General features: G+C 41.8%; 1 protein-coding gene across 1 annotated transcript in view; it reads right to left on the bottom strand.

The window, feature by feature from the left end:
* SORCS3 (sortilin related VPS10 domain containing receptor 3) overlaps nucleotides 1–17,401 on the bottom strand; it is a 271,149-nt gene that overhangs the window by 166,507 nt on the left and 87,241 nt on the right. Inside the window, exon 2 of the mRNA XM_058810200.1 lies at nucleotides 13,756–13,823. Within this exon, the coding sequence (XP_058666183.1) occupies nucleotides 13,756–13,823 (68 nt within the window). The remainder of the gene's footprint in view (nucleotides 1–13,755; nucleotides 13,824–17,401) is intronic.

Raw genomic sequence — 17,401 nt, 5'->3', positions numbered from 1 at the left:
CAGCACCAGCCCTGCTCCCTCTGCACTCTGAGCCAGCAAAAGCAGCAAAGGCTCTGCACCTGAGTGTCTGAGAGAGCACAGAGCAATCATAACATTTAGATTCATAAGATTAAGGTCATTTTATGAAATACTTCTAAAGGGAAATCCTTTAGAATTTAGAATCCTTTGGTGCCTCCCCATCTTGTTTACAACTTCCTTACCCTGAGAACTATAATTCACATGAAGAAAAATAAAACCAAGGAAAATTGTACCTTATGCTCCAGCTGTTCTTCGAAGAGCTTGTAAGTCATTACACTTAACTGAAATTCATTGAAGTCATTAAATCCATTTTTCCCCAAAGCCAGCTCTCTCCCTGAACACCCTCTACTGTTGGAAATGGCAAGGAGAGACAGTGATAGGACCTATTTATGCCTGTTTGAAGGTGAGTCTATACTATCTGATTTTTAATTCCAATCTATCCACCACAATCAGGTACACCACACTGGTCCCTCAAACCACATGTTCCCAGCAGCCTGACCACTGTGGCACTGTCAAATTCCTTCTCTCCACTTACAAAGGCACCTTATGCTAACTTTAGAGCACCACTTTCCAAGATCAATGATAATTGACTGATTAAGTATGCCTAATGCTGCCAGAATGTGAGCTGATTGTGTAATGGTGCTAATTAGTAACTGCCAGAGCTCATTCCAATTATTAACCTTTATGAATGTCATTTTTGAAGATAACAGTTTGCAACACAGCTTACTGCAGCATTTGTAATGGTTTTTGTCACATGGGATGAGAAGAAGCACAGTAACCAATGAAGCTGAGATAAAACACAAGAAAGGAGTCCTAAGAACAAAGGATTCTGACTTGGCTTTCTGCAAGTGATACAGGGACGTTAACAAGAGAAAACTGGAATATCTGGGCTAAGGAATTCAAGAACCCACTTTTCCACAAGATCTGAGGTCCTCAAAAAAGCATGCCTCCAAAGCTTCCTAGCAGTGCAAGGAAACTTTGGTTTGCAAGCACTGCAAACCAATTCCAAATGTGCCAGAGGGACATGGCAAAGTGCCATGTGATGCTCTGGAACCAGACAGACATCAGAACAAGTTTGCTATTGCATACTGAGTAAAAGCACCATTCCCATGTCTGCACAGTCACAGCACTGATTCTTCTGATATGTTATGTGACAGAGGACATTTCATGACAAACCACACCATGCACCCTTCTTGGATCAGATTCAGCTAAACTACTAAGTTAGACCTCAGCCTCCTTAACTTCACGCTTATCTGTCACCTAAACAAAGCATTTGCACTGTCACTATTTAAAAGGAGCACTTTCAAAAAGGAAATATGGGCTCCTTGTAAGTCTCCCACCACAGATGGGCCATGTCCTTGTACCCATCACTGTTAAAAAGCCACAGGACACCAAACATATACAAACTCTTCAGGTGGTGTGACTAAAACCCTTCAGCCCCTACAATTAGGCAGTGTTGGTGCAGACCACTCTCCAATCCTCAGCGAGGCAAATGGTCCATTAGTCCCCTCTACCATAAACTCTTCCAGAAGAGAAACCCCTGAGCTCTTCTTTTTTTTGTTCCCCATGCCTTGTACAAAATAGAAAATGCACACTTGGGGGTAAAATGCTAAATGTTCTGTGGTAACTGTATTCCTCATAGATATCCCTTTTATCTATATAGGTTACACATAATAGAACCAATGGGATTTTAATCTTCCAGGGGACATTTACTCTTTACTTTGTTAAAGGCATGCTGAATGATGTACCATGATTTACTGCTTACTCTGTAGCTTAACTACTCCATGGCAATATAACATTATATCTGAAACCTGACATTTGAACAGATGATCTTACTCCCCTGGTTTTCCTCAGCCACACTTACAGCTGCAAGTAATCCAAAGAAAGCACAAGGTTTCCCACAGAATGACTTTACAGAGACTTGTGTCTGGGGCACCTCATGGTCAAGCTTTTCTGTGATCCCTGAAGTAATTACACAGGACCTAGAGGGATCATACTTATGATTTTTCAAGGAAACTCATACACCCCTATGTGGTGATGGATGTTGTGTGATCCTCCTGTTTCCACACCAAGACCTGGGACATATTACCTGTGTGTGAACTACTCTTTTCCAAGCTGTCCTGACTTGTGCTCTGAACCTGCTGCCCACTCATCATCCCCAGGACCAAAAATCACAACCAGGCTTCCTTCTTAAAACAAATGATTCCTACAATTTCTAACATTTCAGAGAAAGAGGTGCAAGAGGATCAATGTGCATTTCTCTTTCCATGGGGCTGATTACTCTTTTTGAGCTTAGATTCCAAAAGGCCAGAAGCCAGGCCCCAGTGATGGGTTCTTTCTTTCTGCGTACTTCTCCCCAGGCACCTTTGGAACTTCGAGGACTTTTTGTAAAAAGAGGGCCCTGCACTCCTGGCAGCAGTTACTCCAGACAGCTGGAGATTGCTGCATTTTGAATGCACTAGAACTCACCCAGGTCAGTTCACAGTGCATCTCTCAACCCTGCACAAACTACCTGATTTTGGGGTAAGGCTTGGCAGTAACAGCTGTATTAACAGCCAGTCATTTTCCTGTTACCTGTCTCCTACTATCATCTTCCTCACAGATACCCTGAGCTAGACTACGAGATCCATAAAACAACATGTAATAGTCCTGTTACAGAAGCCAAAGGATATTTTTGGATTTAACATCAACTCAACCTTTCCAATACACCACCAGATTTTTGCATGCCTGACTAGACCTGCAGGATGCTGAATGCCCAGCTGCTAGCCTGCTGCTAGATTCAGGCATCTGGACAACAACCTTCAGGGAAAACTGGATATAACTGACTACCAATATTTATGGAGTCAATTTTCTAAAGTAACTGGCCTTCAAAGACTCAGAAACAAGGCCTGGCAATCTGGTTACAGAAAAGCCTCACTAGTCTTTTACAGTTTTGGTTCAGAGGTAGAAATACTAAACATAAAAATGCACTAGCTTCCCACGATCCAGCAGTTTACAAGAGCTTTCATTTTCACTTGGTCAGGCATATATTGTAAAATAATTGGCTGACAGATTTTACAGATGAAGCACATGTGGTAAGTAAATAAATCAAAGGCTGGGGAAATGTAACCCTTTGTAAATATTATTTGGAGAAGTAACCACTTCATACGGGCACTTTTAACTTCATTAAAAGCCTAGTGAATCTACCATGGACACAATGAGAGCGACAGACCAGACTAAATGAAAGATAGAAGGATTTCTTGCAAGTTTTTTAACAACTTTTCTCCATCCTTATGATTATTTATAGCCATTATAAAATGGCAGTGCATTTGGGGAAAAAAAAAGAAAAGAAACCACCACGACATAATAAAACATCAATATAAATAGACACAACCATGTTGAAATACTAAAGTACTAAATTCTACAAGTTGTGTACAAAGTATCCAAGATTTATGGCTTGATCTGAAGCCTAATTGGAAAGAACAGAAAAGCCAAGGGAGGAAGGAGATGGGAAGAGAAAGGAAAAGAACAGCTTGGTTCAAGAGAAGTCTTGTAAGGCGATGCAAAGCCTACCTTCAGTGTGGATAGGGGCACTGCAGCACTGGAGCAAGCACGAGGTGGCACCAACACAGAAATGTTCTGTGCAAGAACCTGGGGCTCCTTATGCCAGCCTGACTGCCTGGACAGTACATGGCAGTATCAATCTCTGTCTGACTCATCAGAGGCCAGGGAATTTCTGAGCCACACATGAAGTCTTTGCATGTACTACAATCCTTGAAAGGTTTTGCGTCTGATTCTAGGAACCCACCTCAAACATGATCAAAACCAGGCTCCAGCAAGGAGATACACAAATTAACTACATATTGTCCTGAGAACCATATTCTTCTACTGGTTCTGAACCTTAGGTCAATGCTTCTTTATTCTTCTTGGCACCAAAGAATTGCTGAGGTTGGAAGGAATCTTTGGATTTCATCTAATCCAACCTCCTGCTCAAGCAGGGCCACGTCGAAGACATTTGCCCACGGTCAGTCCAGATGGCTTTTGAATATGTCCAAGGATGGACGCACCACAACCTCCTTAGACAACCTCAGCCAGTGTTCAGTCACTTACACAGTAAAAAAGGCTCTCCATCACATTCAGAGGGAACATCAAGTTTCAGTTTGTGCCCATTCATTGTCTCTTGTCCTGTCAGTGGGCAGACACTTAAAAGAGCATGGCTCCATCATCGTTTCCCCTTGCTTTGAGGAATTTTCACACACTGATGCAATCCACCAGTCCCACTCCAGCCTTCCCTTCTCCCAGCCTTCCCTCCTATGAGATGTTCTACCCACTCACTTTAGTGTGACCCTGTCCATACCACATAACATTGTAAGATTTTTAACATACTCTTTTCTGGGCCACCTCCTCTCCCAATCCTAGTAGATGAGACCTTAGTATGGAAACTCTTATGTAATTTATTAAGAAAGTTTTATTTTTTCACTTATCTATTTGCATATTTATAAGCAAATTTAATGTGTGGTTTTCATTACTACTGGCACAGATTCCCATTGAATGCATTCCCTACTAATCTGTGCCAACGAAACTCCTCTGCACAGCAAAGAGTGATCAGAAAAAGACATCAGTAAGGTCAAAACAAATTCATCTTTACGTGTGGCTTCCTGCAAAAAGTTTTGCAGTCGACATCCAGATCTCATTAGAATGTTAGATTAGATAACACAACAAAAGGAGCAGCTCTTTAAGGAGAGCAGTGGAATTGCTGCTCCAAACGATAAAAGAAGCGATGGAGGAGCCAATTCCTGTTAACAGGTGCGGCTCTGCTGATGCAGCAACAGTCACAACACCCACAGGATCTGCAACAGCAGGTTCTTGGCTACAGACTCCCTCCTGAGTGCTGCCTTGCTGCTTCTAAACAAGTAGGCAAAGCACCACAAACACACTTTACCTGCCAGCCCTGACAAGATGACTTCATAGGGACAGTGAGGCTTCAAAAGCACATTTGCTCTTGGCAAAGCTTCCTCTGACCTGCTCCACCAAAGCCCCAGAACTGAATGCCTGGAAACATGACCAGAGCTTGAAATCCATTGCTGATGAGATAGGATGTCTCTTTTCTTCAGGAGCCATAATCAAAGAAATTCACCAATAAGGACAGAAAAGCTATAATAATTATAGCATATATTAGTTGAGAACACAGAGACAAGCATGTTCTTCCAGCTTCCTAGAACACTTTTTTCCACAACAAATTTCATTAGTTCACACATTAGTTCACAAGCTCCTAATGCTTATAAATCTACACTGGAAATATCTTTTGGCATTAAATTCTCTAAATTTCCTATTTTATTATCTAGTTTTCTGGAATGGAATGACTAGAGATCAGAACAGGTCTAAGTGTCCATTGACTCAGCTGAGCACCTGAAAAGACTAGCTTAAAATTAAATTATACCAAAGATATTTTTGATTGGACTTTTTTTTTTTATTTTGGGTTGTGTTTTTTGGGGTTTTTTTCAAGCTACAATTTCAAAGAGTACTTCCAGGCCAATGAAGCACCTTTACTCAAAAAATGTGGTAACATCCAAGAGATACCAAGTGATGGAGATCCCACCTGTGATGCAGAAGACTCAAATCCCTTGTTTGAATAAGATGGTCACAGTAGACACACCAAATTACAAATATTTGTGTTATCTGTTAATCTGCCACAGAATATGCTTGGGAAATTATATGAAAGAGATAAAAGAGAGCATGATTTCTTTCCCCAGATCGGCCAGAGTCTGTCATCCAGTTCTCTGGACTTCAAGATCTCCAGATCCCAAACTCGCTAAAATACTGTGCAATATCACAATCCCAGCAATTCCATTAGAATACTTAAAGCATGAGAGCTCTTTGCTGACAAACAGATAATAAAAAAAAGATGTTTCTGCAACTCTGATCCAAAACCTGTAGACTTGTCTGTTCCTTCATTGTTATAAAACACTATTACGTTATTCAGCTACCAGCAGAAATATCCTCCATTAATTCACTGAGTCCCCTTTTGAAATCCATTTATGCTTTTATTATTTCTGCCTCACAGCATCCTGTAGCAATGAGTTACACAATGTAATTACTTGAGGAATAAAAAAGCATTTCCCTTTATACTTATTCAGAGCAAGGGCTTGAACTTGGATCTTCCACACATAAGATTAGAATGAGTCTCTCCCTGGAGAGATTCTCAGTATCTCCTGTTGCAGTTCTTTTGTAGAATATAAATAATTCAGGAGAGATGGCTGGGGCTCTTACCTGAATTGTGGAAAATTAAAGCAAAACACAGCATGTTTTTTTCTCTGTACATTTTGTTTGGAATTCCACTTTCATCCCAAGAACATTTCTTCAAAAAGTTAGGAATTGGATAAATTGCCTTTTCTTTTTGCTTCGCTGTATTCAGCCAGAAAACAAGATGTATCCAAAAGGTCACAGGTCTACTTATTAAAAGGAGCATCCCAGTAGCCCAGTTTTAGCTATGAGATCAACACATATGTACAAACACATAACCTCTCCAGCTATATTCAAAGTGCTCCTTCCCCACCCAAACACATGTGCAGCATCCACTGTCAGTGACCAGCCCAGTCCGCTCACAGCCACACGTTTGAACATCAACAACTTCTGCCTTGTTTTCAAGCTGCAAAAGCTGTGTGAACGGGGCACAGAGTGGGGATGTGTAGCACAGGTTGGACAGGAGTTACCTGCACATGAAAACGTGAACACCTGTGCTCCCACCATGCAACACCAAAATGAGGTTCTGGGGCAGAACGCAGACAAAGCCAAGATTTACCTCTTCATACATTCACAGGTATAAATAAATAAAGCATGGGCATTTATTTTTAAAATAGCAGACTATCCAAAACACCATTACAATCTGCAGTTCTGTTTTTATTCATTCTCTCCAATTCAGTAGGAATTTCACCAAGGAATAGGCATGAGCAGATGCAGAGGGTAGCACATTAATAAATCAAAAGTGTCATAAAAATTTGTAAACTAGTATCTTCTGGGAAGTCTTGGCAATTAGTCTCAGAGCTTTCTTGGCAAACAAAAAATTAATAAATCCAAAAGGCCCCCTGTCTGATGACATTCCCACCCCCACAGAAAGGTCACTAATGAAGCAATTAAGAGACACAACAAATGGACCAGTCAGCAGGCTGGCTCACAAAAGACAAATGAGCTTCAGGAAACAAGAGGACTAAGACATCTTAATAAGCAAAGGTGGGACTTCAAACCACACACCACCCCACATACAAAGGCTTTTAGATTCATTTGCTGGGATAATACTTTTCACATGATTTTGCAGTGGCCCCCTTGGTCTCCACCATCTCTGAGGCAACATTAACACAATTACAGCAAGGAACCACTAGAAAGCAAAGGTGTGAACATTATTATTCTCTTTTTGGAAAATCCTGTGGGATATAACAGGGCTAGGGAAACATTGGGAAGGAGACAAATGAAACTTCTCTATAGAAGTTAGCTTATTCTTAAAAAATAAGGTATTAAAAAAGGAAGTCTTATCTTCATTGCTATTACTGATTTTGCCTAATCCTAAAGCATAGCCCTGAATTTAAGATAAGCCTAATAATTTTTATTATTGGACGTTTAAAACAGTTTTAACTCACACTGTCCCTTTGCTGTAATGACAGCATCTCCTTCTAGCATTAACTGCAAAGAATGTATGCTCTGGACACTACCTGGAGCTGTGGTGCATTTGAGGAGGGATAAACCTGTGGTTAATTCTGTTCAACTCCTTAAATTCTTTTTTTTTTTTTTTTTTAATTACCATGACTCATCCCATTCAGCTACACACAGCCCAAGCAAATCTGAACAATCCCTTCAGTATATTTCCTGACATCCACAATTAAATATTTGTTCAGACCACACTGTTAAACTAAGGGCCACCATTTTCATTTGGCAGCAGCTGGGCCAATATGCAGTTACTGTGCATGTCCCAAAGGGTTCCCATGCCAAGATGGCATCTATGCCTGCCAGCCAGGATGAACTGGACCAGGCTGACCTGGACCACCCACTGTGGGGAAACAAGTAATCATCAAGAGTACTGGAGGTTAAAAACTGCATAATTCTGGGATTTTGCTGAAGGTGTGCTCTATTGCAATTCAGGGAGCTGGGAGCCTCGAGGAACAACTCTTGTCTCACACTATGATCATCTGCTGTGGTTCCCCATTCCCTTGGCTCTTCAGCAAACATAGTCTGCACCTAACAGCTCTCAACTGCAAAGATTTTCATAGCTGGCTCCCACAGCCTAAAAATCCTCACCATCATTAAGGTAAGTTATTTATACATTCTATCCAAAAGCAACAGTAGAGATGCCAAACTTTTAGCTGCCCTGGTTTTCAAATCCAAGAGAGATCAGTGTGCCTGCACACACAGCTGGCTCCTTCCCTCAACGCCCTGATGGTGGCTCACTGCAGATGCAAGAAACCCTTCTCCTCATCAGCACAGGATTTCTGCACTTTGCAGCATTATTAAAAAGTGCCAAAGAAGATGCAATAATGGGAAGCATTACTACTTTGAAAATCAGCTCCATTAATTTTACGCCTGAATACAATCATCCAGAAAATAGCACATATCGAAGATGCATGTCATCAGCATAAAAGTGGAAAATTATAAATGTAATCAAATTTGACAATACTGAGAGGAGATGTCAGCTGCTGGTCATGGAGACTGCATTTCAATACAGCAAACTCCAGGAAAACTGCAATGGCCCAGTGGAGCCAAACCAGTACTAAACAAGAGGTTGTGGCACAAACCAGAATTTACCATTCATACTGCAATCTAAATAATGTATTGACACTGGGATAGAAACATTCTTAAGAAAGCTCTGTCATGACCTATTTCAGGTTTAGCTTTTTTCACAGGGGATGATATGGAAATTTGAATCAAGCTTTTTGAATTTCCTGATCCCTGACTTCTTTACTCACCAGTCTTAGAAGCTGCTACATCTGGAGCAACCAGATCAAACCTCAGTTCCCAAAGGATTCACAGAATTCACAGAATTACTGAGCTGGAAGAGACCTTAAAGATCATCAAGTCCAACCTGCACCCTAACACCTCAACTAAACCATGGCACTTAGTGCCACATCCAGTCTGTTTTTAAACACATCCAGGGATGGTGAATCCACCACCTCCCCAGGCAAACCATTCCAGAACTTTATCACTCTTTCCATGAAAAATGTTTTCCTAATATCCAATCTATGTTTCCCTTGGTGCAGCTTGAGACTGGGTCCTCTGGTTCTGTCAGCTGCTGCCTGGAAAAAGAGACCAACCCCCTTACCTGACCACAACCCACTTTCAGGGAGTTGTAGAGAGTGATAAGGTTCACATCACCCCACATTCACCCTTTCCCACCTAGAGCAGCCCTGTGAAGCCAGCTCTACATGCCACAAACAAACCTAGGACACAGAAATCAGCGTGAGATGGGAAATTTCTGCAGTGCTAGACGTACACTGGCACATGCTGAGGGTCTCTGGGGACTGTGGGAGGCTTGAGAGGCAATTCCATGGGAGGAAACAATGTGAAGCCCTCCTGTATTTCAAACAGAGCTGAATGAAACAGCAATGCACGACATGAGGCAGCTTGCAATCAAGCTGGGGGGTTTTGCTCCTCTCTGCTCCAAACTAGGGCTGCAGCTGCTGCATTTTGCAGCTGCCTCTATTAAAAAAGCTGAAAGGGTTTTTTTCTAACTCAACAAAGAGACTGAGACAACAGACTAACCTCTTTAGGCACAGCAGCCGCAAGAGTAAAAAGAAATGCTTGGGGATTTTTGACTGCTGCCATGGAGACATAATTTCTTGGTTAATAAACAAGAAAAAAAAATATATAAATTTCTTCATCAGCATTTTAGCCTCTTAAACAGAAATAGTTAGTCACAATTTTGGGTTAATGCATGGGCCAGCATTATGTACAATCAGGTAATTTAGCCAGGAAAACAGCCAGAGGAGGAGAACTCCAGGGGACCCATCTGAGGTGGGTAAAATGGTAGCAGGGACTCAGAGCTGACACATGCAAGTGCTTGCACTTTGGAAGAAAATCTAAACTGCTCCCCACTGCCCAATTAGCTGATGTGTTGTAGTCATGGCTGTGGCATTGATCACAAATAGCTCCTCGCTCACTTGTGCCTCTCCTGTCTTCTGCATCACCCTATTGTCTCTCTGTCTTCACCTGAGATTGAGAACTCCCTTGAGATGGAAGCTGTCTTTTTAGCTACTGCAATCCAAATAAATAAAATAAACGAATACATTCCTGAATACTAAAGCAAGCAACAATGGAAAACCTTTCATTCCAGTTATCTTAGCAGAAAGAAACTGCTCAATACACACTGGCTGAAACAGTTGAAAACATTTTAAATACTAAAATATCAACTTTGAATACTTATCCAGAATACTAATCCAAAACCCTATCTCAATACTATATAGCTTAACAATTCCTGTGAAGAGCCTGGCACCTGCTCTTTAGAGAGAGAGTTCATATTTCATACAGATCACTCCTGTATGCTTACAGTTCCTCATGGACAATGAAGTTTGATGCAGGGATCCTGGCCTACAGAGAGTCTGGGAATTAGAGGTGCTCCAACAGAACTTCAAATCAAAATCATGTAAGTTTACAGATTTAAAGGGATTTTTTTTTCTTTCATTGATGGAGGTGTTAGTGGGATGAAAAAAAATTATATGGAAAACATATGGCCATCCCTTAATTCATTTTTTATTTAATGCAGGCGGGATTCTTTACTACACAGTTCGATAATTCACTAGGCAATGAGAACTGATGAAGGGTTTGCATGTCTAAAAGCTTAAATAATTTTTACAGTTATATTTGTTGACCTATGAAAAAGACATCTCTCCAGAAATTCATAAACAACTCACCCCATCACAAGTATAGTAAAGTAGCAATAAAGTAGCTTCCTTTCATAGGAGGAAAATTATCACCTCCACTCAACTCAGTGGGAAAAACAAAAATCTAAACCACAACTGACAGGTATCTCCTGTGATGAAGAAGAGATGTGGCATTCACAAGGAAGAGGGGGTGTGTGGGTGTGTGTTTTTTCCTTGAAGCTGGCTGCTTCAAGGCTGGCTGCTTCAGTAGCAATAAAGACCTTTTGTGTGATTGTTTGAGCCCCAGAAGCATGAATTTGGATATTAGAGCAATGTCTGTGTTCTTGCATTCAAATGCTGACTAGAATTTCCCCTGTCTAAGCTCATACCAGCCTGATATAGGAGCAGTTTTTAAATGTAACTTCTAATTCTCCTCTCTTCCTCTGTTGCTCTCACTCCCTTTTTTAATTACATTCAGGATGTTTTCCTATTGATTTACTTGTTTTTGTATTTAGATGCAGGGATTAGAAATTCTTTTTATACGGCAATTCAGGTTTCCATTAAAAGAAGCCTCTCATGCTATAAACCCAGGGGGAACTGAGGAGGAGATTTTGATGCAGGGAGCAGGTGCAGGCAAGATGGTATTTGGAGATTGCATTGCACTCTGCTCTATCTCAGCATCCTCTGCTGTGTAATTCATTGCTCTCTGCCACAAAAGCCACACTCCTCTCTTGTGAAGGCAACCGTATTTGCCAAGTGGTCAGGATAGATAACAACAGCACCATGGCTCAGATGGGCAGGGCTCCTGGCTTAGTCATATTTCCATAACACAGGGAAAAAAAGCCAAACCCCTTGGAAATGAACAGATCATCTATTGATACACAGTTGAAGTTGCATTCAGTTTGTGATCCATCTGGGGGCTCAAAGAGTCTACAAAAATATCTAAAGAAAGAACACCTCTTACCAGGAGGCTTACATTCATTCTGCAAAGAAAAATCCTCCTTAAAAAATGTTCTGGGTCTCGAAAACGAAAAGAAAATATTGAAAAACACCAATTTAAATAATGGAAAGATTCAGGGGCCTGAATGCGCAAATAGAACAGGAAATCCCAAGAAAAGGAGTATTTCTCTGGCTTATTTCGTACACTTAGTATCTATTTACATTTCTACAATGTCCTTTGCAGAGACATTCATAGATGCTCTCCAAGATTCCACACTCGCCTGTCAAGTAAAACATGGCTTATTCTTGAATTTTCCAAGCAGAAAATAAGGTTTAGAGCTGAGGAGATCTACCTACTAGCTCTCACCCTGAGCTTTCCTCACAGACTTAGCAAAGAACCTGAGAAGTTCTAACTTCTCAACCTCTCTGAATCTCCAGGCCCCCACTGGCCCCTATTTCACTGGAGATCAGCTGCAGAAGTGTTCCAGAACACGCTCCCACAAAGCACTGAGTTTTCCCAGCTGACCAAGTGCTGGATGCTTTCAATTGTATTGATGATTAATTACATTTCTATCACTTTGGGAAGCCTCCAAAAGGGATGCTGCTGTTACCTTTCTGCAGAGCTCAGGTGATGCTGCAAGCTCAGGATAAAGACAAGGTTTGCCTGTTTGTTACATTATTTATGCAGGGCAGATTGTTTGGCAATTACATTTAAAGTACAATCACTGTGCCATTTGTACTTGCTGTGTAAAGAGGCAAAAGTTTTTTAAGGCATTAATACCTTGAAAAGTACCAGGGTAAGTGGAAATGACTGTTCTCTCTTATTAGCTCCATGGTTATTTATACTTTTGCAGATTACCATGGTGCAGTGCAATTAGGCTTCTTAAGTACTGTTCAAATTGAGAAGTTTCAAGAGCTCTACTGAATAATTAACCCTTAAATACATTTACAGGAATAAACCTTCAGCAAATGGCCAAAGCCTGCTCCAAACAGAGGCTTTTAAATCACCTGTGAAGAAAGAAGTACAAGAGACCATCTGCCAGGAAGGGCTCAAACCCAAGCAAAGGCTACAATGCACTGACCATTCCACCAACTACACCTTGAGCAGGTTTCACAATAGCTATAATACACCAGGTGAATCTAACACAAAGCACTTGGTCTCACCACCCCTGGCTGCCTTTTTCTCTTTTTTTTTTTTTAATGTACCTAGGGTAAAAAACACCTGATAGCAATTCTGTTGAAGGCATACCACTCCACAGGCAGGATAAAACAATTTGGTGATTTCAAATATCAAGGAAGTGACCTATTTATAGGGCTAAGTTTGGGGACTGAGGGGATTTTAAGTTATTTCTTTATTTTAAATGCAGACACACACTTCCAAACCCACACTCTGTTCAGAAGCATGTTTCCCCAGGGCAGGACAGTCCATCTCCCATGCCAGACTAGGAACATGGCAGCTATGGACACCATCCAAGTACATCCACAGTGGAGAAGACACTGTGGCACCTCCAGTCCTTCAGCAGCTACTCTCCTTACAGCCCAACACATCCAAGTCACTACCAAGATGCCCATCTTAGCTCACAGGGGTGAGGAACAAGGATCAGCTAAGATTATATCATACACTGTGTTTATGCCTTCTCAGACACAGTTCTAGCAAGTGTGTACCCATCTATAGAGCCTGTTCTCATTGCCAGCCTCACAGCAGAGAGAGGAAGGAAGGGACTTGTTTAAGGTGAGAAGGAAGCCAAGCTCCTCTGTGTGTCAGGGAAGTGCCATTACATGATGAAACCCTCTTGTTTGCCAACCCCACTTCATTAAAGGAATGTGTTCTAATCTTGCATCCCTTTCCCAAAGAGCAGCTCCATTTGTCTCAGATTGTTTCCCAGCTCCTCCTGTGAGGAGCTCAAACACTGCCCCATGCCCCCAGCCCGGGTCAGCCCCAGACAGAGAGCTGTGATTTCCACGTTCCACGTACCTCCACAGTGAGCTCTCCGTAACACTCCCCAGGTTGAAGTCGTAGAGCTTGGTCAGAATGAGAATCACCTAGAGAGGGGAAAGGGAGGGAGTGAGAGAGAAAGGGAAAAGAGGAGAAAGAAAAGGTTGATGTTAGATTTTGTAACAATACAAAGGGCATCTGAAACCACCTAAAGGAGAGCTGAGCATTTATCCATTAAAGTTGCAGTATTATAGGATAAAGTAGGTTTAAATACAAAATGGGAAATCATTAGCTTAGTGCATTGTATAACCAGTAACACTTATTGTAATCCCAAAATGTTTTGCATTTGAAATAAAACATGCCACCAGGAATTAATCAGACTTTGTGAGCTGACCTCTCTGCAACTATGATTATTCAAATTCAGGGATGGAATCAAAATGCACCCTTGTTAATTCAATAGTTCAATCTAAAATTACAGTCAATTTCTTTTGTCTCTCAACATTCTATCATTAATTATTCAGTCTCCACAGAAAGCACTGGCAAGTTTTTTATGTAGATCCCCATCCACCAAAACAGTCCATCTTGCCTACAGTCAGCTTTTTTTTCTCCATCTGCTGTCACTGACTCCAGAGCACGGGAATTCCTACATGCCATCACCTTCCCACAGTGGTAAGAGGGACATGGAGTGTGACATTCTGCTTATGCACTGAGCAAGACAGACCTTCACATGGATCCTTAGTCCCCAAGGAGAGTCAGAGGCCCCAGGACTCACTGACTTTCCAGAGAAAACACTCCTGAGTCATGGCCCTGCAAAACTGAAGTTGGGGGAGAGGGAGTTGAGCAGTACACAGGGGACCACAGAGGAATATACTTTCCCTCTGATCTACCTGGTGCTGTGACCTCAGATTTCACAGGTAAATGTAATCCTCCTAGCTACAAGCTACATTGCCCAGTGCCTTTCTCTCCAGAAAGGAAGTTATGCATTCTGATAGCTTGGGAGCCTCTGTGCAAGCTCCCAGGCTCACGTGGGATGAGGGAATAGAGGGAAGGTAAGAGCATTTGAGAATCTGCTCCTTGCCTTTTTAGCATAACTCATGTCATACAGCTCATTCCCTTGGATTCTACAGGACCAGCCTCAAGGAAGAGCTCCGGGGCACCTCTTCATTTTTGTTTTGCATCATTTTAACATTTCAGCATCATTTCCTCCTTGCAGGATTCAAGCACAGACCAGCTTCCCTCACATCTGCTCCAGCTGTGAGAGAGAGCAAAGTTTAAAGCTTTGCAGAAAAATGCCAAAGGATTAATCAATATCACAGCTGCTGCAGCACTCATTTACTGTCAGCATAATACCAGGAAGAAACCTGTTCAAATTGTGAGGGACCTTGGTACGTGACTATGCACTCAGTGCCCATCTTAATGACTGCAGAATAGATGCTCCAAGCATTCCTTCCTCTCCTGGATTCACTTTTACCATCCCCTATTGCATTTTTCCCTTTATTTCCCCACGCAGAGACCATTAGGAAGAAGATAATAGCCAAGCTGCTTCTAGCAGGGTGTGAAAAGAAACCTGCCAGGCAGATTTGAGTCAGCATATGCAAGTCCATGTCAGCTGAAACCAACACTATCCTATGGGGAAATAAGGCTAACATCCTTTTTAATGCAGCCTAAACCCTGCACACACCTTCCCATACAAAGGGGGAAGAGCCAGCTGCAAGCTGAAGCAACCAAGGTTTGGATGGTTTGTGTGCCTCCACCCCTTACACCCAGCAGGGCAGCCCTCTCCCCACTAAAATCCAATGGGAATGACATTTTTCGGATGTTCCCAACAATCCCACAGGCACTCAGCCAGCACTCTTCTGAGGACTGTCTAGGAAGTCATGCACTATAGCACAAGCCCTGCCCTGCCTGGAATTACACCCCTCTTATTGCTCACAGCTGGGATGAGGTTTCACAAAGCTTTTGAGTTTCAAAGTCTAAGCACATTGAAGACAGCTGAGTTCAGTGGATCCTGGATTTATTCCTAAACATTGTAAATAAAATCTCTGTGTCTTGATCAAATTTCAACAGATTCTACCTTATTTCTACCCTAAATTGCAATTACAACTAAAGGCAGCATCCATAATCTCCCAGCTCTTTGTGTCTCTCCCCAGATCTCCTATGCCCTATATTTTTGCATGCATCTCTTCTCTACTACCACCCTGCAAATCCCAGGATAACAACAGCTTTACAGAAGTGGGCTGAATGCTACTCAGCTTCTGGGTATAAATTCATAGTAAAGACATGTTGCTTAGTATTACTTTTCTGAATTTTTGCCTGGGATGACTAACATCCATCTCTATTTGGTGATGCATGGAAATCACAAGCACCCCTTGAGCAGTGTCTTACACACAGTCCCAGGAAATAGAAGGAATTTCCTGGGGCAGTGGTAACACCTACAGCAACCTGACTCTAAAATTACTCACCACAGGAGCCCAGGACAGGCAACATTCCCCCATCACTAACCCAGGCAGCTTCCACTCTGCTCTCGCTTGCTTTGAGAAAAAATACCCCAGATTCAATAAATACAACTCTTGCAAGGGTTTGGGAGTCTGCAAACCAGGGAGGATCTGAGAGTCTGAACACACAACCTTCCCAAGAAAAGCTGCAAAAGCACTTTCCCCCTACACACTGCCACAGAGCAAACTCAGCTTCTCAGGGTACACCATGGGGCTGAGACAAAGACAAGAGCCTGAGAGGCAGGGCTGGATCCTGAGCTGTTCCATGGGCTGTGTTTGACTCAGCTCTGCAGAGGAAACATCAAACCCTTCCAGAAGATATTCTGAGGCACCAGCAGGCTGCCCCAGCCATGCTAAGAAGAAACATGAGGCAGGGGCAGATGTGGGGAAGTACCAGATTTTCTGACATTGTGTTGTTTGAATGCTTTAGTTGAAAAAGGATGGAACAAAATAGAAGGAAAATTGGACACATTTTACAAAACTGAATTCTGACAAGAAAAAGAAAAATTAAAAAGGGAAAGACCTTCCTTGACTCAGGCTGAGACATTTGATTCCAATTTCTGCTTTGTAGTCAAAGAAGCTCAGCTTGTTTTTGTGAACACTAACAAATTACTTTCCCATGACAGTGTAATTTTGCATGAAAATCTTGACGTTTTTCATTTTAAAAGCTGAATTCTACTGAAAACTGGAGATTTTACAATTAAGGCACTATTTCAAAACAAAAACATTTTCTTCCCTTGAACTGAGAGAAATCTGGAATTGCCACCCCATAGAAAATGTCCACTCTGCAACATAAATTAAAACATTTTGCTCTGAGGAAAAGAAATACAAATGTATTAAGTTCCAAGCAATTCAGAAACAGCAAAAACTTACACTTAGGCATTATTTAATCAAAATAAAGAAAACATCTTTATAGTGCCAAATTAAGCTGTTTCTATTCATCAAACCAATCTTTCCAAAATTAATTCCAAGTCAGCTCAATGTCAAACTGCATTTTGCTATGGGATCATACTTTTCACTTCAGGAAATGCAGCTCAGATATGAAATTTCCTCATCTCCTGCAGGCTAGGCTCCATACACTACACTGTGCTTCCCAGGACACCCCAGGGCAGGTGTCCCTTGGGACACCAAGCAGCTCAGCTGGTTGAGAATCAAAAACCAGGGAAAGAGTCTGCAGGACAGAATGTGGA

Source organism: Ammospiza caudacuta, chromosome 9, assembly GCF_027887145.1.
Source record: "Ammospiza caudacuta isolate bAmmCau1 chromosome 9, bAmmCau1.pri, whole genome shotgun sequence".
Taxonomy (NCBI): domain Eukaryota; kingdom Metazoa; phylum Chordata; class Aves; order Passeriformes; family Passerellidae; genus Ammospiza; species Ammospiza caudacuta.
The sequence above is the reverse complement of the archived record's forward strand: the minus strand, read 5'-3'. Positions and strand labels throughout refer to the sequence as shown.